Below are 25639 nucleotides of genomic sequence, written 5' to 3'. Positions count from 1 at the left end.
CCTCTGTCTGTTTTTATAGATAAAGTCTTACTGGAACACAGCTGTGCAGTGTGTATGCCTGTGGTTTGTGGCTGCTTTTGCACTAAGGTGGCAGAGATGCCTGGCCCACAAGGCCTAGACGCCTGCTCTCCAGGCCTGTATAGAAACAGTTTGCCGGCTCCTGGCTGTTGTAGACATTGAAGAGATACCATTTTAAAAACCGTACCTACAATGTGGTGCTATTGACTGACTTTATTCTATACTGAGCACTTTGAAAACTCTTAAGCTCACATAGATGTAAGAAATCACTCCTTTTAAGCATTTGCCAAACTCCAACTTTTGTATCCAGAACTGTGTTCTTTGTTGTTTGATTGGAACAATAGCTTTTGCATCTTCATCTGCTCTGATGTTTTACCTGACCTGTTACTCTAATGGGAATTGGTACTTTCCTTTAACTAGCAAGATGGCTTTTCGCATGGATCTCCTCTGTTTACCAGCGGGGCTTTGGGTTGTACCCTTCCACCTGGCCCATGTGAATAAGCACCTCTTCCTCAGTTCCTGGTTATAATTCCAGGTTTGTCCAAACTTTTTTTTCACTTTCCAAGTGGAAACTAAGGTAGCCCCAGATGTACTGATGCTCTAGGCACTGAGGACTGTGATTAGGTTAAACTTGGAGACTCTGGGTCAGAAGCCTGGAGGGGGAGAAGGAGGGCAGGAGAAGGGGGAGCCTCCCGGCTGCACATCTGGCGTGATTCCACCTCCTCGGCATGGGGCTGGGGCCGGAGGTGAGGGTTGAGGGCGGTGCTCTAGGACGGGGTGCGGCCTGGGCAAGGCTGATTTCCTCCAGAACTGCCGTCTGCTAGTGTCTGCCCCACTGTGGAGGATAGTCTGTTGGGCTCCTGGCTCTGGAGTGCTGTTTCCTGATGATAGAAGAGAAGAGGCAGAGAAATGAGATTCCCTTTAGCTGGTCCCTCAGAAGATGTTCATGCTTTTGTCCGTGTGTAGCCAGAGCACGTACTTGCAAACCCACCTCTGTGCCAGCAGTCTGATGCATACCACGGGAGCCCTGTAACAGTTCTCGGCTCCAGAAGGGTGGAGTGTCAGCAGGCAGAACGCTTTCTCTCCGGCAGTGTGATACAAGTACTCATAAAACTCCTGCCTCTTAAGGCATGAGGTGAGCGGGCATATGTCGAGCTCTCAAAAGGATTCTGTCCTGTGCTCAGGGCCACTTCACTGAAGTGTGTGGCAACCCTGTGACTCTGATGTTCTTCCCATGGCATCCGTGAGTACGTTACCCTGGCGTGTGCCACCAGGCACTTCAGGCGTGGGTAGGGGGTGCATGGCCTTCAGCAAATTTTCAAACAAGTCTGTGACCCTAGGAAGGGTGAAAACCATAGCTAAGTAGACTGTCATGAAGAGAGAATGAGAGAAAAAATTGTATTTTATGAGAGTGGCTTAATACAGTGATTTTTAATTTTTAAAAATTATTTATTTATTTATTTATTTTTGGCTGTGTTGGGTCTTCATTGCACGCGGGCTTTCTCTAGTTGCAGCGAGCGGGGGCTACTCTTCGTTGTGGTGCACAGGCTTCTCACTGCAGTGTCTTCTCTTGCGGAGCACGGGCTCTAGGCGTGTGGGCTTCGGTAGTTGTGGCACGTGGGCTCAGTACTTGTGGCACACGGGCTCTAGAGTGCAGGCTCAGTAGTTGTGGTGCACGGGCTTAGTTGCTCTGCGGCATGTGGGATCTTCCTGGACCAGGGCTCGAGCCCATGTCCCCTGCATTGGAAGGCGGATTCTTAAGCACTGCGCCACCAGGGAAGCCCAGTGATTTTTAATTTCTTTAAACACCAAAACCCCTCTTCTCATTACTTTTCCTCCTCAGATCACACAAAATTCCTTCAATGTCGTGAACCTAATCACAGCTTCTGATCAACATTTTGAAATAATCATTTAGCCAGTGATACCGCCCTGAGTTCGTATAATCTACAACCAGAAGCAAAGGGGCCTCTCATGTCCTCAGGCTGAGAACCAGCCTCATCATGGTCACATTACCAGTTTTTTTTTAGGCCTTTAAAACATTGGGAACCTAACTGCCTGAGGGGTCCCTCCCTCGGCCACCCAGCGGGCCTGGTCAGTAATCTGGCTTGGAGGCCCACCTTGGCTCCGGGCGTGGTTCTCTGTCTAGGGGTGTCAGCACGCATTTGACTCTGAGAGTCTCGAGACAGACACAGTTGAAACCAGCTATTCTTCATCACTGCAGTACTCAGGGAGGTCCGGTTCTCTTATTGAGAAGGTGCTGTCCGCTATTAACCAGCTGTGTCTTCAAGCAGTGGGATGTCTGACTTCCGCCACGGACTGAATCTGTGCAGTGGGCGGCCCTGGGGCTGGGGGGAGTCCCCGTCATTCTACTCAGCTCAGCTCATTGCGGGCTTCCAGAGATGGGACGTGATGGGAGGGGCTGATAGGAGCCAAGTCTGAGATCAGCTTGACCCTGAGGACCCCCCCCCCCCTCTAGCGGGGCCTTTGGTGTGGTTCTAGAGTATAAGGGAAGCGAAAGGCAGAAACTTGCTTGACTTGACAGTGAAAGTCTTCATAGAATTACTTTCCTCATGTGGGATGGCCATCAGCCGCTCTCTTGGGCCATTCTTGTTTCTTTCTTTTTATTAGTCATTTAAGATAAAATTTTGCTTACAGTAAGATGCACAGTCATTAACTGTTCAGTTCAGTGACTTTTGACCACTCCTGGGTCATTGATTTAAGTATATATTGGAAATGTATTTTGAACCACTTTTCACACAACCCTCAACAGTTTGAAGGTCAAAGAATTTCATTCTCTAGGTAGTTCTTCTTGTATTAGCGCACCCTTCCCCGTACTTGCTCCTGATACCTTCTCTGCGAGATGCGTTAGTGGAATCTCTTCTTAATGGAGGCCAGAGGGCACCCCATGAGCTGATCACTCCCCAGAAAGGACCCTTTCAGAACAGTGGGGTCCTAGGTCAGTGTGCGGCCTGGCTTTCAGGTCTGTGCTTGACCATGAACAGGGGAAGCAGCCCTGTCCCCCGTACAGAGTGGGCCTGAGCCCGAGGCTGAAGCAGGTTGTGGAAATGGTACTACTGAGAGTGAGTCAGAGTGAGTCTCCTGCTGTCCAGGCTTTGCCATCACACTCATTTCTTTCATTTTTGTGCTTGACTCACAATCCCCTCTGAAGCGTGGCAGGGAGGAAGCAGGAGAAAAAGGTGATGGGTAGGTGAGGATGTTTTTAAGCCCCGAGGCTTTCCTTGCTCCCGGGGAAGGATTGTTTTGGAGATTTTTCACCCTTTAAGTGGCTGTCGTGGGCCTTTGCCTCTGTGTGTCCCATGGACCATCCAGTATTGACTCCTCAGTACTGGATTGCTGGCAGCTCCTGGGCATTGCCCACACTCTGAGCCACCATCACATCCCTGAGCTGCCAGTGGATTACAAAGCTATGAATTGCCTTTCTCTTAGAACAAAGTATAGGTGTTAAAAGCTTGGTCCTTGGAGGGAGGGACCTGGGTTTGAGCACTGGCCTCCCCACTTACAAGCTCTGTGACCTTGGTAATTGACTAAACTTCTTCAGGCCTGAGTCCTTCATCTGCGAGGCAGTGGTAACAGTGCCTCTTCCGTTGTGGGGATGAGGTGAAGCATGAGGTGAAGCATGAGGGGTGCCCAGGCCGGTGCCTGGTGCATGGTTACCACTCAGTAGATGTGACCACCAGCACTATTGTTCTTTTCATTGTCACAGTTCCGAGACCACCCAGGGAAGACCACTGGGGAGGAAGGGGACGACCTGCCTTCTTGCCAGCCTGTTTAGTTGCCCATTGGTGTAAAGGGGAAAGGTGAAAGTCTAGGGAAGGTGTGTTTCCTGTAGATCGGGTGTGTTTGCTCTTTTGCTACTGTGTCAGAGAACTGACTTGTTGAGTATATGAGAACCTGGGTTCTTCCTGCCTCGCAAGCACTTGTTCTGTTCTCATTGGCCACTTGTTCTGTTCTCATCAGTAAAAAGCACTTGCCAAAATCCAGGGTCATGGCTGTTTTCCTGAGAGTGAGTGGGAGGAAGAGGAATGCACAAGAGGCCAGCCTTGTAGGAGCTCCTGAAGCAGGTGGACCTGCTCCCTCCCTGCCCCCAATCCCTGCCCTTCCCCATTTCCTGGGAGGCTTTTCAAAATCCTTATAGCCAGGCCCAGTTGCCGAAGAATCAGGGGCAACCTGGGCCTCTATCCTTAAATAAAGCTCTCCAGGTGATTCTGGTGCTCACCCGGTTAAGAGCCATTGCCATAAAGAAATTCTAGCCCACCATAAAGACATTCTCCTCTAAAGGAGACTGATGCCCAGAGAAGGAAGTGGCAGGCCAGGCTAGGGCACACTGAGTTACGATGGTGCAGCGACCAGAATTCAGGTCTCCTGGCTCCTTCCGAGGTATTTTTCCTCTCGTCTTGCTCATTCTTTTACCATATTTGCTGTTCCTCGTGGTGGAGTCAGAAATAGCCCAGACTTGGTGAGCCTTCACTCCCGTGGGAGACTAGCCCGGCCGTGGTCCAGTGAGCTGCAGGCTGTCAGCATTCTTAAGTGCAGGCAAAGCTTTTTTGGAAGAAAAGCAAGGGGAGGCTTGGGATTCCAGGCTGCGACGTGCCGCATCCCTGCCCATTGCAGCACACGGGTGAGGTTGCACCTCGGAGCTGGTCCTCCTCTGCTCAGCCTGCTGACTCAGCACGTGCACGTGGCAGCCCTGCTTCCGGGAGAGCCCAGGGCCACCACTTGTTCCCGTTTCACTTACTAGAGCCTGGACTCCTGCCAGATGTGGCAGCCACCACAACGCACTTGGTATTGGAAAACTAAACAGTTGACCCTTGAACAACGCAGGGCTTGGGGCAGTCGAACCCTCTGCGCAGTCGAAAATCGATGAGTATAACTTACAGTCACTGCTGTTCTTCCGTATCTGCATTCCACAAACCACGGGTCCCCTAGGGCTGTAGTATTTACCGTTGGGAAAAAAAATCCACGTAAGAGTGGACCTGAGCAGTTCAAATCCGTGTTGTTCAAGGATCAGCTGTGATCCTAATACAGTCCTAATGCTGTAACATCGGACGTTCATCCAGTGCTTACTGTGTGCTGTTTGTCTTCCATGTACGGTGTCAGTCAGTCCCTCCAACCAACCCTAGCGGTAGGTGGTGTTATTCTTGTTTTACAGGTGAAGGAACTGAGGCCCAGAGAAGTTAGGTGAATTATCTGAGGTCACACAGCTAGTAAGCAACACAGTTGGAACTAGAACCCAAGATGTTCAAATGTGCAGGGCCTACGCTGTTACTCACGACAATAAGTGAGCTTGCTTCCTGCCTTCCCAGCCTTGGCTGTGACTAGAACACCCGTGTGGGACCCGGGAGCCTGATCCCACGAGCAGCAGACTTGCAAACAGATGTCTTTCTTGTGACCGGAAATGATGTCTGTCGTGACTGGTGGGTTTCGGGATCAACCTGAGCTCTGCGTATTGTGGCCGCATTTCTCAAGAGTCAACACCGGCTGTTCCCAAGGTCCGTTTATCCGTCCTAGCATGTGTCCTGGGATGGCACAGCATCGGTGCCCGTGCTGACGTTTCCTCGTGTTGCCTGGACGTGCGTGTGCAGGCTCATTTTTCCAGTGCTTCCTGGCCTGCCTGACTTCTCGGAGTGTCTGACAGGCAGCCGTGGTGGTGCAGATCGCAGGGGATGGGAGAGGCAGCGCCTCCCCCCCTTCCTCTGATCCCATGGAGACCTGCGGTGACCTGACCCCTCTGCTTCCTCTCAGTCAGCCCTCCCTCTGCCCCTGATTTGCTTTCCTGTGATGGCGGGGGGCTCAGACTTCACCTGAAGAATTCTCTCTGGTACCCTCAACTTCATCCCCCCCTCCCCCAGCCACTAAGACAGGATCCACCTTGTTCCCTGGCCTGCCACTGCTCTGCCCTGACAGATCCCTTGCCACTTCTTAGAGGAACCTCTACAAATTAAAGGTTTTTGACCTTAGTGGGGCTCTCCTTCTTCTTCTTCTTCTTCTTTTTTTTTTTTTTGTGGCCGTGCTGTACAGCTTGTGGGATCTTAGTTCCCCAACCAGGGATTGAGCCCCAGCCCTCGCCGAGTCCTAACCACTGGACCGCCAGAGAAGTCCCTGGACTCTTATTCTTGACTCTTCATCTTTTCTCTGAGAGATTATTCCAAAATGTAGATGTGATTCAGGTTTTGCCCTGCTTGAGACGCCTCAGAGACTCCCTGGGGCCTTGGCACCAACAAGGAGTGCAGCTCATGGTCTGCGTCTGACTGAGTTTTGGGCTTTGTCCTCAGCCCGGCCGTGTCCCTAGCCTCTCCGCGGTCCAGCTGCGCTGAGCTGCTTTCTCTGCACTGAGACATGATACCAGCATCTCCAAACCTTGGTATCTGCTCTTCCCAAACATTCTCTCCGTTCGGCCTCTCCACTCTCGCTCCCTCCTGAGCCCCCGTCAGGTCTCTGCTTGGACACCACCTCCTTTGGGAATACTGTCCTTCCTCCCTATCCCCTTAGTCTGAGTTGGGAGCCCTTCATTGGGCGTGGCCATGGCAACCATTGCATATCCCAGCACGGCACCTTGAAATCCAGGAATAGAAACATGCCGCTTCTCTCTGTTGGGCTGATGTTCCTTGTTGCAGCAAAGGCAGGAGATTCATTTGCCAGGAGTTATTTCAGCAAGCAAAATTCAGAAGAGACTTGTAAAGCATTTTTATTGTTTAAATGGGCTGATGGTTGGTGCTGTTTTTTGTCAGTTATTCACAAAGAAGAGGATTGAACGTACAAATTCAAGACCGATTTTGCTTGTTTGGAAGGGGCCCAGTTTTTGTAGGCCACCTGGTTTTATGGGGCAGAGTGCAGGAGCAGCTGGCCATGTCGTTGACTGCCGCCAGTGTGAGCAGAGACTCGCACGCAGAGAGGAACACAGAAGGAACGCTGGTTCATGCAAACGTGCAGAGTTTGAAATCTGGTGACGTAGTTATCCGACACTTCTCAGTTTTAACATCTTGACCTCGTGTAGCATAGCCTCTCTTGTCCCCCAGGCGGGGAGGAGACCCTGACCCCACACCCGTACCGCCCAGTACTATGTGCGCTTAGCATTGTGAGTGGATGGCCAGTGATCCAGTGCCTCTCCTTCCCTAAGGCATGGCAGCCACCCCTGGGGCAGGCGCCGTGGTCACTGCTGCATCCCGGGGCCTGGCCCAGAGTCAGAGTAGATGAAGAAGGACCGAGAACCAGAGAGATTTAATTTAAAAAATAGCAAGACCGCCAGAAGGGTTGCTAGATAAGAAAGCTTTTGCTGATCTGCCTACTTCACGTGTTACTTGAGTGCATGAATCCATCACAGCTCTGTATGTGGGTATTATAGCCTCTCAATTTGGGGAGTTGGAATTTCTCAGATTTTCTGAACCGTCTCTCATTGACACACTCACTTTCTCAGCGTATTCTTGCAGATACTGTTAGTTGATAATCACCTTGACGATTAATTCAGGATTCCAGGAATCCTAAGCTTGAGTGCCCCCCGACTAATCATGAGTCAGAGGAGGGAGATGGAAGGAAATCGCTCCTTCACCACCCACAGTTCCATTCCTAAAGGGAACCAGTAATTAAATGTTATTAAGCAAAATTAATTTGCCTCCTGCAGGGAGGTTTCTGATGAATGAAAGGATTGCTGATCGGGGAGGGAGCCAGGCTATCCTCTGGTCATCAATATTTCATGGCCGTTGGCGGTGGCAGGAAGTTAGCTGTCCTGGCTCCCTGACCTTGAGCAATCTTGAAGGTAGGGCAAAGCTGGGGAGGTTGTATTTAAAGGGCTCTGTTACAAGACACTTAGTGCAAACCTAAGTGAAATTTGCAAAGCGCACCCATGGGTTAATTGAATTTACACCCTCAGTTAGCTGGAGGCTCCCCTGGATGGGGCTTAGGGACCCACCTGGGACTGGTCCTGTTGGGGGATGCAGCCCTGTAGTCACAGTGGCAGAGCTGAAATGTTTAATGATGGCTCTGGGGGAGGCGGGGCTGGGGGAAGAGTCCTGATTTGTAGTGTCTGCCGATTTCTGTGGTGTCACTGTATTCTCAGCATGGCTGTTTAAAGCTTCTGAACGTGGAGCGGGGAGGTGCACTGGTTTACTGGAGCTGGGAGTCCCAGCATGTTGCCGCCACAACTCCCAAATTCTTCCTGGTGACTGGGGGAGACCCTGCCAAACTGCATTTCCAGAAATACAGATGTGCCCCCTCCCGCCCTTGGGCGGTACTCATGTGCATTAGACTTGGCCTCTTGACTGAGAGGGTACCTGAATGTGATGGGCTTTAAGAATGAGAAAAGAAGTAGCCTCTCATTTTGTTCTTTTCTTCTCCCCAGCTGCCATTAACTTGGCAAAGCTGAAACTTTTCAGACATTACTACGTCTTGGTGAGTAAAAAATTCCTGAATTTGTAAATAAGGTCAATTCATGAAGTCGAGCTAATGAACTTCCAAAGCATTGGTAAAGCACAGGAAGTGTGCTACCTGGAGCTGTGTGGGGTTCGTTTTACAAAACCAAATGGTGGCTGTGGACATGGGAAATTAAATATCTGAGTTACTTCTTTTTAAATTTTAGTTTTAAATTTGGCTTTAAATACTCAGAAAAGTAATACATGCTTGATATTTTTAAAATGCAGGATGATAGGAACACAGCAAAAGCCCATTATGACCCCGACCTTCTACACCCCTTCCCCTTTTCTTCCTCCTACCCCAGGTATTATGGTTAACAGTTCAGTGGTTATTTCTCTAGATTCTTTTCTAAGCATATGCCACTCATAGCTGTTCCTTTGACTTGCTTTTTAAAAAACTCATTTACAAAAATGGGATCATAGCTACAAACAGGACTGGAATGAACATGAAAAGTCCCTGTAAACGTAGCACCAGAGGCAGGACTTACTATAAGTTATTAGAGTCATAATTTCCTGGACTATATAAGGTATAGATTTCTTCTGGAATTTGCTTCCGTACTCCTAAACGAAAGCTTCTGAGTCATCTTTATCTGTGGTTTGGGCATTGGCTGTCACTTTGCACAGTCCCCTGCAAGCCTGTCTGCCCTGGGTGCGGTCACAGTGAGCCGTCCACTCTCGAGGGGTCAGCGTGTTGAATCCTTTTCACATCCTCTCTCACTAGAATGCTTAGGATTATTGGTACTTCCTCTGAGCGTGGACCTCGAACATTTACAGCATCTGCTGAAGAGACTAAAAATCAGTATTTTCCCTGTGTGGCTTTATTTTGCTATTACTGCTGGAAAATATTTCTCAAATCCTGGGAATAAAAAACTACTACCCTTTGGGGCTTGAAATCAGTGGGTCATGTATGAGAATTAGGCGACGAAGGGGTTACTCAGGAATTAAGAGCAACTACAGCAAAGTGTCCTCCCAGTGGGTGTGACTGTGATCAATCAGCATCTTGGTCACCTAGAGAAAAAGAAGAAATCCTTTCTAGCGTAACTAGCAGAGCATCTGTCTCTCTGCCATGTTTACTAATTAGCACTAAAAGTGTCAGGTAATCTTCAGGTAATTCTGTTTTCTCTTTTGTAGTTAGTTTGTGAAAGCAGGTCATTGGAAGAAAGTGGTGCCATAATTTCTATGTTGATTTTATTTCTTGTTTTCTTTGCCCCTCATATAGATCGTATGTTATATATACTTCACCAGGATTATTGCATTTCTCCTCAAACTTGCTGTTCCGTTCCAGTGGAAGTGGCTCTACCAGGTATGCTGCTCAGAGGGGACAGTGCCAGAGAATTTGTGTCTGAGGATGAAGTCTTAGGGTGTAACTTAAGATTGTTACTAATTTATTTGGCAGTGGCCACTAAGACCTTTTGTCTCTTCCGGTCTGCAATTAAGACGATATGTTTGTCCAGGAAAGCTGCTGGATTACATGAGAAATCTGGAAGTAATTGCATTATTGATTTTAGTTTTCAATTTTTAAAGTTTTTGCAGAGAAAAGCCTCAGGCCGAGAAAGACTTGCCCTGTATAATTAAAATCTAGATGAAATCAGTTATATTGGGCTTAGAATAACTTGGAATCTAGACCTCCCTTTTTCTTGCCCATTTTAACTATTTCAATAATAAAGTATCTTTGCAATATACTAGAACTAGTTTAACAACTAGGGTAGCCATCATATGATTTCGAGACTTTTTTCTGGAGGCTCTCACTCGGTGCTTTAGACCCTGTAGGAAAATGTATGTATGTAATGAGCTCTTAAAAGATGCCAGTGAAGACACTTAAAGCAAGGAGTCTCAAATGTCATCTCTGGGCAGAATGCTTCTAGCTAAGGCTTCAGCAAATCCTCTAAGGAAAATGCTCCCCAGCGGTCAGCTCTGGCATTTGAGTGACTGATTGGCGAGTCGTCGGGGGGAGGGGGTCAGTTTGTTTAGTTCCACTGCTTTCTGAAGAACAATATTCTAATCCCTTTATTTGGGGGTGGTTTTAAAATTTGCAGCTCCTGGATGAAATGGCCACGCTGGTGTTCTTTGTTCTAACGGGGTATAAGTTCCGTCCAGCTTCAGATAACCCCTACCTACAACTTTCTCAGGAAGAAGATGACTTGGAAATGGAATCTGTGTAAGAATCTCCTTTCTTCCCTCCCCTCCCTCGCCCCTTACGTAACTAAGAGCAGCGTGGTATGAACTGGAGCAGCTGCTCTCCGCAGTTTGTTGCTCCAGAGGTTGTCCCTCTATTTTTTTTTTTTTAATTTTTTTTTGTGTGTGTGTGGTACGTGGGCCTCTCACTGTCGTGGCCTCTCCCGTTGCAAAGCACAGGCTCCGGACGTGCAGGCTCAGCGGCCGTGGCTCACGGGCCCAGCCGCTCTGTGACATGTGGGACCTTCCTGGACCGGGGCATGAACCTGTGTCCCCTGCATCGGGAGGCGGACTCTCAACCACTGCGCCACAGAAAAGCCCATAGTCTTTATTTTAAAGTCTATTTTGTCTGATATGAGTATTGCTACTCCAGCTTTCTTTTGATTTCCATTTGCATGGCATATCTTTTTCCATCCCCTCACTTTCAGTCTGTATGTGTCCCTAGGTCTGAAGTGGGTCTCTTGTAGACAGCACATATATGGGTCTTGTTTTTGTCTCCATTCAGCCAGTCTTTGTCTTCTGGTTGGAGCATTTAATCCATTTACATTTAAGGTAATTATCAATATGTATGTTCCTATTACCATTTTCTTAATTGTTTTGGGTTTGTTATTGTAGGTCTTTTCCTTCTCTTGTGTTTCCTGCCTAGAGAAGTTCCTTTAGCATTTGTTGTAAAGCTGGTTTGGTGGTGCTGAATTCTCTTAGCTTTTGCTTGTCTGTATAGGTTTTAATTTCTCCACTGAATCTGAATGAGATCCTTGCTCGGTGGAGTAATCTTGGTTGTAGGTTTTTCCCTTTCATCACTTTAAATATGTCCTGCCGCTCCCTTCTGGTTTGCAGAGTTTCTGCTGGAAGATCAGCTGTTAACCTTATGGGGATTCCCTTGTATATTATTTGTTGTTTTTCCCTTGCTGCTTTTAATATTTTTTCTTTGTATTTAATTTTTGTCCGTTTGATTAATATGTGTCTTGGCGTGTTTCTCCTTGGATTTATCCTGTATGGGACTCGCTGCGCTTCCTGGATTTGATTGACTATTTCCTTTCCCATATTAGGGAAGTTTTCAACTATCATCTCTTCAAATATTTTCTCAGTCCCTTTCTTTTTCTCTTCTTCTTCTGCAACCCCTGTAATTTGAATGTTGGTGCGTTTAGTGTTGTCCCAGAGGTCTCTGAGACTGTCCTCAATTCTCTTCATTCCTTTTTCTTTATTCTACTCTGCAGTAGTTATTTCCACTATTTTATCTTCCAGGTCACTTATCCGTCTGTCTCAGTTATTCTGCTATTGATTCCTTCTAGAGAATTTTTAATTTCATTTATTGTGTTGTTCATCATTGTTTGTTTGCCTTTAGTTCTTCTAGGTTGTTGTTAAACGTTTCTTGTGTTTTCTCCATTCTGTTTCCAAGATTTTGGATCGTCTTTACTATCATTACTCTGAATTCTTTTTCAGGTAGACTGCCTGTTTCCTCTTCATTTGTTTGATCTGGTGGGTTTTTATCTTGCTCCTTCATCTGCTGTGTGTTTCTCTGTCTTCTCATTTTCCTTAACTTACTGTGTTTGGGGTCTCTTTTTCGCAGGCTGCAGGTTCGTAGTTCCTGTTGTTTTTGGTGTCTCCTCTCAATGGCTAAGGTTGGTTCAGTGGTTTGTGTAGGCTTCATGGTAGGGGGGACTGGTGTCTGTGTTCTGGTGGATGAGGCTGGATCTTGTCTTTCTGGTGGGCAGGTGGTGTGTTTTGGGGTGTCTGTGACCTTATGATTTTAGGCAGCTTCTCTGCTAATGGGTGGGGTTGTGTTCCTGTCTTGCTAGTTGTTTGGCATAGGGTGTTCAGCAGTGTAGCTTGCTGGTCGTTGAGTGGAGCTGGGTCTTAGCATTGAGATGGAGATCTCTGGGAGAGCTTTTGCCGTTTGATATGACGTGGGGCCGGGAGATCTCTGGTGGACCAGTGTCTTGAACTCAGCTCTCCCACCTCAGAGGCACAGGCCTGACACCCGGCTGGAGCACCAAGACCCTGTTAGCTATGCAGCCTCTTAATAAATGTTTAAGTATATAATACAGTGTTGCTAATTATAGCCACAGTGTTTTACAACATATATATGGAACTTAATCATCTTGCATAACTGCCTTTTAAGACATGCTCCCAGGCTGCCTTAAATCAAGATAGCCATTCCTTCCATTAGGTCTCTCATTTGTGTAAATTTGTTTTCATGCTTCACGTTCATATACAAGTTGTTTAAACTAGTCATTTTAGTTTTCAGGAAAGCTTTCTAGTCAATTCTCTGTTTCATTAGGGGCTTTTTCTGAGGTTCTGTCTTTTCTTTTGTCTGGAACATAGTCTTCGATTTCTTCATTTTGCTCGACTCTGTGTTGGTGCCTATGCATTAGATTAAACAGCCCCCTCTCCCAATCTTGAAGGAAGGGCCTCATGGAGGAGATGAGCCTCCCCCTTCAGCCCTGCCCTGACTCTTGGTTGTCTCTCAAACCTTTGTGGTCATCCAAGTGGCCTATTTTATTTTTTATCAGTGTCCCGAAGGGAAGGATCTCAGGCAGCACCGAGATTCAGGCAGATTGGAAGCCACACCCTCAGGCCAGAATAGTTTTTTTAAATTAAGGTTTATTTTGAAGAAGTCTGAGTTCAATTTAAATGTCTGCCAATACCTTCCAAAGTAAGGTAATATTCAGAGACAATCGTCCTCATCAGATGGCTTAGAGAAATTTCTGGAATATTCACATCTGAAGATTCCTTATTGATGAATGCCTTTGACTTAAATCTAACCAAAAAGTGCAACATAATTCTTTGTACATTTTTATTATATATTTATAATGAACAAGCTTAGTTGGAAACAAAATACTTAAGCTGTTGGTAAAAAAAAAAAAAAAAAAAATAGAGTCCATCTGGTAAGCAGCAGCTTTGGGAAGTAACCGTAGACGTGGTGTGTTTTTCCTTTCCCTGCGGGGAGCCCTTCAGCTCAGCATTCCGTTACCGTTAAGGCAGGGTTGCTCTGGGGTCATAGCGAGAAGCTGAATGGCTGGGTCCTAGCATCTTCCCTTTGACTGAAGTGTGATCAGTTGATGTTCTCCCCAGCAACGCAGGCGTTCCTGTTCCCCACATCCTTTCCTTCAGCCATGGCATCTAGAAGTGCAGATGCTTTGTTAAGATATATTTGTCTCATTGGCAAAATTTTTAAAAATTTGTTTTGGTTTTTATTTCTCTGACAGTATTTGGTGGTAGTGGTAACGAAAACGCAAGAGGGCCTGTGTGTGTGTTAAAATCAGGGGAGGAAGAGGGAAGCAGACAGACAGACCAGCAGTCCACTGGAGACTAGGGGGAGTGTGTTTCTTTCTTCTGGCAAGATTTGGGGAGGGTGGGCAGTTTGAGCCAAGGTTGATCCTTGGGTTGCCTCTGCTTCTGCTCCTGTTACTGGGGAAGGGCGCTCCATGCGCTGTTCTCCGGGGTTGGCTGAGTGTGGGCCCTCCCGTAACGGCGAAGTGAGCGTCTCTTCCGTGACGGGAGGGCTGCACGTGTACCAGCTAGAGAGGGAGTCGGCCCAAATGAACGTTTGCTTACAGGGGTGGTGGTGGTGTTCCTGGGAGCACCGGCCCAGATGAGCCTGTGAAAGACACATTGAGGAGCCAGTTGAGGCCAGGTGCCTTTTACTCAGCAAGGCAGTTGTGCTGGGGTTTCTCTTTAGCTGAGAACTCGACTGTTGGGAAAGTTCTGTGAATTTATAAGATGTGACGGCAGAAGAGGCCTGAGGGGGGAGGCTTCAGCCGCAGGTGAGGGTCAAGGCTCAGCAGCTTCTGGGACCGCCGAGGCCAGGCTGTCATCTCCCTTTTCCGCTCGGAAGTACCGTTCCTGGAGGGCCCTTCTTAAATCCTCCAGAAATAACCCAAACCAGAGACCAGCAGAGCCTTGCCTGTGTTTTCTAGAAGGTCGTGAGTACTCTGTCTTGCACACTGGAGGGTGTTTCCTGAAGGAGGCGTGAGGTCCGATCCCCACCCAGGACATCAAGCACCTCTGTGTGCAAAGTGTCAGTAATAACGTCTATGCCTCACACACCTAAGACGAATTCACACCCTTCCTAACATGCCCTCTGCGCCAGAACTCTGACCTGGGCCACACACTGACTTTGCCGACTGAGGTTCTGGGTAGCTTCTCATTCACCTCTTCTTACCTCCTCTGTCTGAAGCTGTGCTGCATGAGGGCGGTGCATCGGGAAGTGAGTCTGGCGCAGGGTAGTGCATCCTCCCCGCCCCCAGACTAGGCCTGCGTGCAGTCCGGGCAGCTGCGCCCTCTGGGCCTGGGGAATGAGGGCGCCTTCGGAAGCAATGCCGACTTTCCATCTTTTTCTCCTTCTGTTCCTTTTGACATCTCTCTTTGGGCTCAAGCTCAGAGTGGCTTACTGATTTTGGTAACAGAATTTATCATAACAAAATCAGCAAGTTAAGTATTGGATGTAATTTCAGTTATCAGACTTATAGCCACCGCACGTGCTGTGCGTATCCTTGATGTTCTGAATTATTTCTGCCATCTTTAGAAGCGGGAGTGGGAAGAGATCTGGTTTGGGTTCCAGAAGCTGTCTCTCTGGAGTCCCCCTTCCAGAGTGCTGGCTTCGGGGTTGCCGGTAACCTTTTACTACTTCCTGCATTCGTGCAAGTGGGTAACCAGTAAATGTAGAAACAGAGGTTGGAGACTAATAGAATTGTCTCTTAACCAAGCCTCTCTACATTTCAAGTCCAGAAATGGTTAGCATTTCGATTTAGTTTGGTTACAGAAACAGAGGCATCCGTGTGCCACTTGGGCCCAGGCCACAGTTGACGGCAGTCTCGTGTGGCAGAGGGAGCAGTGGGGACCCGGAGCCCCCTTTCTTGTCTTTCCCGTATTCATTAGGGCCCTGTTGCTTGCAAACACGAGACTCAGGCCTCTACAAGGAAAAGAGAGGTCACCACGTAGGGGTGGAAGGAAAGCGGCAGGCAGCTGGGTCCATCCGCCCCCCCCCCCGTCTCCGCTGGAGCCCCCCCTCCTCTGGGCGCCTCTCCCCCCTCCTCTGGGCGCCTCTCCACTCCACTGTCTTCTCCATCCTCCACGCTACCCTGGACCCATCCCCTGGGAGCACCTCTGCCGGCTTAGCACTGTTGCCCCTTGCCTCAACCGGCTCAGGAGCTGCTGACCCTTGGACCAGTGTCCTCTTGAAGTCCGGAGTGGCCACCTCGGCTCAAAAAAGTTGAGCAGGCCCTGGGGGCAGGACAGCTTCTGCTGGCAACAGCGTGGGACTTGCCAGCCAGAGAGGCTGGCTTGGCCCGGGCACCGACTCGACTCGTGCTGGTGTGAGCGCTCTGTGGGCCCTGCAGGTGGTTCCGGACACCAGCCGGTGCCGAATCCCCCAGACTCCTACGGGAACAGCGTGACAGAGTGTGGACAGCGCTGTGATACAGGTGTGTGTCTGGAGTCGCAGAAAGGCATCTGAGCAGTGGGGGCGAGAAGGAGCTGGTCGGGCAGGGCAGGAATGGGCAGGCCTTGCCCTCTGGGGACCGGGCTCTCCCCGCCTGGGCGGCTCCGGGGGCTGCGCCTGCATTCCCATCCCTGGGGTTTGAGTTTAGACTGAAAATCACCGCTGCTCGGTGCTTGACCTGAGCTTTGTCCGGCGTCTTTCTGCGCCACACGGAGGGCCTCTGTGCGGGTTGTGTGTAGTGCGGGGTGCTGCTCCGAGGACGGCACTTCGGCTGTTGGTCCCCCTTCAGTGTTTGTACTGAAACCAGGGCACGCAGGGGGGTGTGCGCGGAGCTGTGAAGTTGCCAAAGCGCCGCCTCCTGCCCGGGAGGCTCCCGGGCGTCAGTCTGACCACGGGCTCCTCCTCTGTCTCCTCCACCTGGCGTCCCTCTCACTTCCCAGAGGTTTCACTGGGGAGCCAGGGCGCAGCGCCGTCCAGCCTCACGCCACATCCCATCATCGCTGGCTCCGCCCGTGCCACCCTTCTGTGCCCGCGCACCCCTCACCCCACAGCCGGGGGCCTCCCGCTCAGCCGCTTCTCGCCCGGGGCGCCTCCACTCCGCTCACTGACCGCTCCCCAGTCTCCAGCTCCAGCCCCGTTACCTGTCCTGAGCTTCGGGTCCCTCTGTCCACCTGTCCACCGTCACCCCAAGCTTGCCTCTCCCCTGCATACCCTGTGGGCTTCGGCATCCACCCAGTCGCTGTCAGCAGAATATGGGTCTTGGCCTAAATGCCTCCCTCTCCCTCGGCCTGTGTGGGGTGAGTGACTGCTTCTTGGAGGCTTAACGTCGTGTCTCCCGCCCTCTCCCCGCTTGATCCTGGTGCCCTGCCCTCATGTGGCCGATGTCCTCACCTCCCATCTTCTTCCCTTCCCGTCCATTCTCCTCAGCTACCCGAATCACCTGTAGACTGTTTTTTAGAGGATACCCTGGCTCCTCCCCAGAGACTCGATTCTGAATGTTGGGGGTTCAGGTGTCTCTGTGCTTTTTTGACTGCCCTGGATCCTGCTGGAGGCCAGGCCCGAGAACCCAGGTATAAGAGTCACGCCCACTCCGGTGACACGGCACGGAAGGCCGTCCACAGCCCCGCGTGCCCACCCTCAACTCTCCTGCCACGTTCCTTCACCAGCAGCTGCTTAGCACTCCCTGACTGTCGGGGGGCTTTCTTGTGTTTCCTCCAAGCCTTTTCTTGTTAGATTTCTTTTCAGAAACTCCCCTGCCCTCTCCCCACCCCTCCATCTCGCTGCTGCTCCTCCTTGCCTTTCAACACAGGCTTCAAAGCGGCCCCCAGCGGAGGTGACTCTTCTCACCCCAAGCCGTCATCACACCTGCGCCCTGGCACTCCCGTCCTGTCCTGTGTGAAGTGGCTCTGCGTGTCCGTCTGGAAGACCGTCCCTTCTGCTGGGCAGCGGGCTCCCTGGGAGCACCAGTTCCAGCTCTCTGTCCTGGCCCAGGCCTGTCCTGACAGAGGGAACGTTGTTTTCTCAGTTGGGCTGCCATCTGGCAAGGAGTATTTCCTTAGGGAAGGAAAGGGAGCAAAGGGTTTCCCAGGCCCGCTCTCCGAGGCGTCCTCGGGTCACGGCGCCTGTGCTCTGCCCTCCGCGTCCGCGCGGGTTGGCCTCCTCCTTGTCCTTTTTAACCTGGAGCAGTAGCCACAGACCTGCTGGCTGTTGCCGGGAGTGTTTCTGGAAGACTCGAGGTTGTACCTCTTCCCTTACATCAACAGGTTTGGAGGCGCATAGGGGTTGCTCTGCTGGGGCTGGAAAGGCTTGTGGTGCCCGTGTCCTAGTCTGGAGAAGGTCCCTTTAGAAGCTGCCCTGGGTGCATGGATTTCTCCTGGGAGAAGTGTGAGCGCTTCCCGGTGAAGTCAGGCCCGAGACGGGCACCGGCTGGCAGGAAGTGATGCTAGGTTCTCTCAGTTGGTGTTCCCTTTGTTTGGGGGCTGCATTTATACTCACCCACAGCCTCTGCAGGGATCCCTCAGTTCCCACAAGAGCCACCTACCTGCATCATACTTTGTCCTGACTTTACCAGAAGTACAGATCACGCATGAGTCCAAAGGACGCTTGTTTGAGAAAAGCCCCACCTCTGGGGAGGACTGGATGGCTTTGGGGCTTGGTCACAGCAGCAGCATGGTGGCAGGAAAGAAGGGAGAAAAAATTTTCTTTCCTTACTCAAATAAAGTAATTTATCTACTGTGAGGTCCAGCTGGACAAACTCTAGATGTCACATGTAGGGCCACTGAGTCGCCATTTGTAAGTAACAGGATTTGGGAGTTGGTGGGGGGGCTAGGTAGGGTCCTTGGAGAGAGTCTGTTGGAATGATTGTTTGAATTTATTCTACTGATTAGGAAATTCCTGTTGGTCCGCGATGGAGGAACATAGGTGCCTCCTTGCTTCCTAGAGTCCTTAGGGAGATGCTGGGCCAGGGGTGTTTGTTTCTAACACTTTATTTTAGGTTCATAACATTGAACAAAATTGAACAGAGGGGACAGATACTTCACATATGCCCCCGCCGCACACACACATAGCTTCCTCCATTATCAGCATCCCCTGTCCACAGTAGTACGTTCCTTACAGCTGATGGGCCTGTATCGACTTACTATCATGCAGAGCCCGTAGTTTACAGTAGGGCTCACTCCTGGTGTTGTACACTGTGTGGGTTTGGACGGATGTGTGCCCACCATTATATAATAGAATCATACAGAGTCATTTTGCTGCCCTGAAAATCCCCTGTGCTCCGCCTACCAGGTGGAGTTCAGTATCTGCTTGGTGTTTCCTCAGCTGCGTCATGGATACCCAGATCCTTAGAATCTGTCTAGCTCACATTTTGTGAGGCAAGAGGCTGTCTTCTCATAGACCCCCACCTTCTCAGGAGATGTCGTGAGTCACTCTCTGTCTCTAACGGTCAAAGAATCTTTGGGCCCAGAAGGTTCCTCCAAACCTGTGGTTCTGTCCCAGGACTCAGAAATGACCCACTGTGGCTGACTAGTGTAAACGTCTACAGCTGATTAGCTTTCGTTTAGAACGTTAATTATGATACAGATACTGGTGTCATAATTGTGACTAGTGTGTATACGTAACATAAAAATTTGTGACAAAAAGAAAGAGATGAATGCTGGTTGTGGTAACAGCTGGTATGTAGTGACTGGGCACGACGGAGAATCTCGTTTTTCCCTCACGACAGTTCTGGAAAGTGGGGACTGTGTTCCTCCTGCAGCACAGAGAGGTCACGTGACTTGGGCAAGCTTACACAGCTTGCAAGGAGCGGGTCCTGATTTGAACCCAGGTGTGTCTAATTCCAGAGCCAACACCCTTTACCCCTGGCTGCCACTGTGCTGTGGTGAAGACGGCCTTTTACTTTAAGACTGAGGTTTTCCTCGTTTTTTCCCTCAGAGTGACCACGTCAGGGGTGATGGAGAATATGAAGAAAGTCAAGAAGGTGACCAACGGCTCAGTGGAGCCGCAGGGTGAGTGGGAAGGCAGCGCGTGATGGAACAGCTCCGAGGCGGCACTGTCAGAGGAAACAATTTATTCATGGTCCTGTTGGTCAGCGAGAGAGGTCGGCCCCTCCCGACGGTGACACCGCAGAGCACGTGGCTGGGAGCAAATTGCCACGGAAGCCTAACTTTTCACTCTTTTCTGGAAGCTGGATCTGTGGCTGGTGATAGGCAGCTAGAATTCTCCTTCAGGTGGGAGTGCTGGGTAGGGGGTGTAAGAGGAGGAGGGTAGAAGGAAGACTTTGTTTTTAATCTCTATTATTTTAAATTGGGAACTCTTCAGGTAGGTGCAGTTGTGACCCAGTGTGTAGCAGCGGAATGTTGGTGGATGGGGCACGGCGGGGGGCGGTGTGTCTGCAGCCGTGCAGGGGAAGGGACTTTAGGAAACGAGCAGATGTCGAGTGGGGCACGGAGGCTCACAAAGAAGGGAAAGGTGAGCATCGCTGCGTCTTGGGGACAAAAAACGAGTGAGATCAGGTTATTTTAGAAAGCAAAGTCAAAACCCAATTTAGTATTAAGAGACTGCCCCAGGACTTCCGGCCCTGAATGTCACCCAGACCTTCATCCCGGATTCTGAAAGTGACCAGAAACAACGGTCGTCCGAGGGCTACCGTGTCAGAGTCAAGGCTCTGGTGGTGGCAAATGGTTCTCTTGACTGAAGTGTGTTCTGTGTTACCTAATGGATGGACGGAAGTGTGTGTTTAAGCTCGAAAAGCCGCCTCCTGTAGGATTTCCCTGAACATCTGGTCCCCCCGACGGCCCAGAGCAGCACCGTCTCTGGCGGCCCTCTCTTCTCACAGCTGCGTCTATTTTGTGTGATCAGAATATGGGGAAACGGGAAGGACTTTTCCTTAAGGAGCAGCTGGGGGCAGAAAGGATCATGTCGAAGCACATCCTTAAGGCAAATCGTCATCATGACAAAGCTTTTCCTGTAGCCAGGTAGGACTTCTAAAGGGAGGAATGAAGCAGACCTTGTCCCTGTATTCCAAGAGTAAGTATGCAAAGAAGATGCGGGTGATTAAACAGGTTTACTCTCGGGGTGTGGGGATGATGAGATCTTTCACAGAAGCTCAGTGAGGTTCCCTTCCAAACTTTCAGAGCTTGGAGAGGAACACGGATAGCTTGCCTGAGGTGAACAGTATTGCAGCTCGTAGCCAAGTCATCTGAGTAGTGGGACGAGCTCAGAAGTTTCCCCGTGACGGAGGGCATAGCAGGGCTTACCGCTCGTTTCCTACGAAGGCTTTGGCTGCCAGAGCCTGAGATGGGGACTGAAACACTGCATCAGGCAAGCTCCCTGGAGCGTGGGGCCCCGGCCGGGTGGGGTAGCTCCCAGTGCCCACGTGCGTCAGGAGCCCGAGCCGCCCCCCCCCCCGACCTCCTGGCCTGCCTCCTGGGTGCTGGATGGTGACGGTGGCTGGTGGTTATTCTCTTACCTCTGGCTTGGAAGGGTCGATCAGAAGCCACAAGATTTAGGGGTGCCGCTCAGTATGCCCGGTTTGGGAACCTGAAGTGTCTTTACTCAGAAAACAGTTATTTTCCCTCTCCTGTACCATTTCACTTCCTAAATGACCAGTGAGGAAGCAAGTGTCCTTTCTATGCGCTTCGATGAGCCCTCTGCTCTGCCCAGTGCCCCCTCCACAGGGGCTCGGTCCTGGCTGAGTAGGAGGAAGAGCCAGCATCTTCCAAGGCTGCTGCTGCCCACCTCTCTGCAGATACCTTAGGGAAGGGTTCGTGTGTCTTCCCATCTTCAGGAGCGAGGAAATATGCCCCATGTATTCATCTAAGGGCCTTTTTTTGTCTTGTAAGTAATCCTGGAGCTGTGTGACAGGAGAAGGAAGTGGCAGGGAGGACGGGAGTATTTTTGAGACTATGTTTTCCTGACGTGAACACCATCCCAGTGATTAAGAAATGTGTCTCATACTGTGGCCAGAACTCCCTTTGCTGCTTCCCTCCGAGGGACGTGTTTGCTGTTTGTCCTGCAAGCAGATGTTCTCGGCTAGGCCGTAGACCTCTTGGCAAGAACCAAAGGTTTGAAGAAACACCCCACCACCACCACACACACACACCCACGAAAGGGTCTCCACAGAGGTGTCCTCACTTCATGTGCTGGAAGCGGGGAAGCGAGTGAATGAAGATGAGTGTGTGCATGTGGGCTGGCACCGGCCCCTGCTCAGCCCTCCTGCTCTGAGGTCCCCGGGCCCCAGCGGTCACAGGAGGGCATGAGCCAGAGGGCTGGGCTTCTCTGTGGTACCGGGTGGTCTTCAAATCCCACGCGGCACCTCTAGGCTTGCAGAATGGCTGAGAGGCTACAGTTTTACAGTCCTGACCCTTCCGGAACCAGAAGGTACAGATGAGATAAGATAGTGCATTAGAAATAAAGGCAGGCCACAGGCTTCCTAACAAACGGGTCGTCTGCCCACGTCCTGTATTTTAACTGGCAGAAGGTTTAAAGGCAGGCCGCTGATCAAGAGGAATCAAAACCCCAGCCCAAGATTGGGAAAATAGGTGGTAGTTCAAGTTTTGACAAAATTGTTTAAGCTCTTCATCCTGTTGTGCAAAAATTTGTTCTCTTTCTCTATGACTTGACGGCAGTGAGCAGCATTCAGCTCTCCTCTTGAGTAAAGATGACTGATTGGGGTCTAAAGCCAAGTTGTTTCCCCAGCTGACAGCCCACTCCCTGATTTTCACAGTCCACTTGGGCTCGTGGTGATGCCGTGTTTGAATAGTTAAGCCCTCTCAGTATTTCGGGGATTGGGCAGACAGGATTGGTGCACATCACAGAGTGATCGGTGGTATTTATAGCTTCGCTCTGTGTTCTGCTCCCCGTTTCTGCCTACGCGAAATATACGTACTTCCTCTGCGAATCCGGCCGTGGACTGGAAGTGCCGCTGGCTGTGAAACTTTAGGAAGTAAAGGGTCTGTTTTCCTTTAATAAAGTGTGTGTGTTTTGCTAGAAAATTACTTCTTGGACAACAAGAACAATCACTGATCTCTTAATCCTGGCTCTTAACAGTGGCCAGAGACTCCATCGGCCTGTTTCTTGGTCCCATGATACTTGAACGGTTTAGCAGCAGTGCCTCCCCTGAACACGCCTGCTGGCTCCTCTTGGAAAGAGAAGCTTGCTCTAGTGTAAGAGATGGTTTCTCAGATCATAGCCTGAGTCTGTTTAGTTTCCTTTCAAGAAACCACTTTAGAGTAAAATTTCCAGGTTTTTTTTTTCCCCCGGACAAGTCCAGCCAGCCAAGGCGGCACCCAGTCTCTTCATAAGTCCACTCCACGGGGCTGCCACGGCCAGACGTCCACTCCCTCGTTGTGATCTCGCCACAGGATGCTCTCCTCCCCCCTCCCTCTCCCCCCACTTCCTCCTTCCCCCTCCCCGCCCATCTCTTCTTTCCTCGCCTTGGCCCTCGCCCATCAGTTCCACATGGGCTCAGTCTGGGAGTACGGGCTGAAGCCTTTGGTGCATTGCAGCATTTTCTCCCAGCAGCTGTGTGAAGGATGTCTTTTCCAAGCTAAGAATTGTATCCCAAGAGCACATATTACTGCTTCGGACCATATGTGATCTTCCGCCCCCGCACGGAAATGTCTGTCTTGTTTTAGTCCGTACTGACCAAGAAACAGTGTCAAAGATGCCAGTTTTAGGGCTTCCCTGGTGGCGCAGTGGTTGAGAGTCCGCCTGCCGATGCAGGGGACACGGGTTCGTGCCCCGGTCCGGGAGGATCCCACATGCCGCGGAGCGGCTGGGCCCGCGAGCCATGGCCGCGGAGCCTGTGTGTCCGGAGCCTGTGCTCCGCAACGGGAGAGGCCACAGCAGTGAGAGGCCCGCGTACAGCAAAAAAAAAAAAAAAAAAAAGATGCCAGTTTTAATTGTGAGTGGCTCTGGGCATCTCTGCCATCCTGGAGCATATCCTTCGAGGGAGGCTTCTCGGACCTGGGACAGTCTGACGGGTTATTGGCCCTGCTCTGTACACCCCGTAGAGCTGTGGGACCGGTGGTGCTTCCTGCTGCCGAGCAGCTTGTTCAGAGGACACGGGTCCTCGCCCCCTCCTCCTCCTGCTCTGCACTCCACACCTCACCCTTGCTTCCCTGACCCACGCCTGGCCTTCAGCAGATTCCGAACACGCTGAGTCCAGGATGCCTGTGGCCTGCTGCTTTTTTTTTCTCTTCAGAATTCAGAATTCCCCACTGAAGAAGTTAAGTTAGACTTTGACTTGATACCTCTTGGTGTATCAAAAACCATACCAGACGTTCTAGAAGATCCGCCCTTTACTCCAGTTTTCTCTAGGGTGTTTCTGGCAGGAGGTCGTACAAGAGCTCCACCTGAGTTGATGCTAATACTCGTCACTACGACCTGCAATGTAGATACTGATTGGCAAGCTGGACATTCCCCCCAGGCCCCTTCTGTCGCTTGCGATGCATCTGCCCTCTCCGCACAGCTTATGCTTGAAATATAATGTTTTTCAGTGGCTCGTTGCTAGGACATGGACACGCACATCCTCTGAGAGACTGTGTGCAGAAAGCACTCGGCGGGGCGGGGCGGGGAGACCCAGGAGCAAGGATTCGGTTGTGTTGCGTCAAGGACCTTTGGGACCTACTGGCAGGAAGTCTGCAGGCCGTTTGGGCAGGAGTGCAGATAAAGTCAGTAAAGGTCAAGGTGAGATGGAAGAGCTAGCTCACCCCCAGACAGCAAGCTTCTCTTGGGGCGGGGTTTGAGGCTTTGGGGTGGGCAGCCAAACCATCAGGGGGCCAGGCGGTCAGCCTTCTTAGCGTGTAAGACACTTATTACAAAAGGATCCAAAAATCCTGTGCACACGGGGGTTTCTTGATGCCTTAAGCAGCCTTTGCGGATGATAAATTGGATTTGCCTAGTCATGTGACCTCAGAAGAACATCCAATCCAGAAATAAGTTTCATTTGGGGGAGAAAATGTAAATATTCTTTGCTTTCCAGGTTAGATTGGGATGCAGCAGGAGTTTTCAGTACTTTTTTTTTTAACACTGATGGTCACTGAAGAGTGTTTATGTGAACATCTGCCGGGTGGAGGCTCCGGTCGGGATGATGTCGGGGCCGGGTTCTCCTGCTGTGGTGCACACGTGTACAATAAAGATTCTGGGACAGGGACGCATGTTTGTCATCCGAGGGGGTTGCCGACTCCTGCCTGCTGTCTCTCCGCCCCCTCCCCCTTATAATTCTTTCCTTTGTGAGTTTTGTTCATTAAATTAGTTAATTGCCTCCCACTCGCTCCCACTGGCAAGAGTGACACCTGCTAGAGAAGCTCCCTGTGTCTCAGCTGCCATTGAAACTCAAACGTGACTTCAACTCCAGAGGCTTTGTTTTGGAACAAGCTGAAGATCAGTTGTAGTTGACTGGTGTCCTGCCTCCAGTGGGGACGGGGTACTCTCTGAGTCAAGGCCTGGGCACTGCTGCCATTTGAGGGGAGATGACGGCGGAGACTTGGGGTAAAGCCCACCCTGCAGCAGGCTCGGGTTCACCCTCTTATGATGTTGGTCATCAGATAACCCTGCTGGTGTTCCCACATCAGAATCAGAGAAATCCAAGATTTTAGACTCAAGGCATTTTTGGAAGTCATCCAACTCCAAACCCCTTATTTTACTAGGAATGTTTTAAATGGAGGTGTAACTCACATACAGTAAAATTTACCCTTTAAGCGTACAGTTGGATGAGTTTTGACAAGTGTATATACAGTTCTGTAGCCTCCGCCCTAAGTGAGATGGAACATTTCCACCACCCCATAAAGTCCCCTGTGCCCCTTCTCAGTCAAAACCGCCCCCTGTCCAGAACTACCACAGCCGCTGCTCTGATGTCTACGCTGTAGCTTAGTTTATTCTGGAACTTCACGTGAGTGGAATCACACTTCCGTGTATGGCTTCTTCCACTCAGGAGACTGTCTGTGATTTGTCCATCCAAAGCCCTGGCTTTAAAGCTGCAAAAAATGGGGGCCTAGAGAGGGTTGTGCCCCACCCTCCCCCTCACCCAGCCAATAAGTATCGGAGCTGAGGTGAGAACCCAGGTCTCCTGACT

The 25639-nt window shown here is 50.4% G+C and overlaps 1 protein-coding gene across 2 annotated transcripts in view; it reads left to right on the top strand.

The window, feature by feature from the left end:
* The window catches only part of GPR107 (G protein-coupled receptor 107), a 70286-nt gene extending 45570 nt beyond the window's left edge, over positions 1–24716 (top strand). For both annotated transcript variants that reach the window (XM_082610193.1, XM_082610192.1), the window contains 4 exons: positions 8375–8424; positions 9664–9747; positions 10481–10602; positions 19495–24716. In XM_082610193.1, coding sequence (XP_082466319.1) covers positions 8375–8424; positions 9664–9747; positions 10481–10602; positions 19495–19591 — 353 coding nt within the window. In that variant the 3' untranslated portion in view covers positions 19592–24716. The remainder of the gene's footprint in view (positions 1–8374; positions 8425–9663; positions 9748–10480; positions 10603–19494) is intronic.
* The last annotated feature ends 923 nt before the right edge of the window (positions 24717–25639 follow it).

The sequence above is a fragment of the Mesoplodon mirus genome, assembly GCF_964341445.2.
Source record: "Mesoplodon mirus genome assembly, chromosome: 1".
Taxonomy (NCBI): Eukaryota; Metazoa; Chordata; class Mammalia; order Artiodactyla; family Ziphiidae; genus Mesoplodon; species Mesoplodon mirus.
The sequence above is the reverse complement of the archived record's forward strand: the minus strand, read 5'-3'. Positions and strand labels throughout refer to the sequence as shown.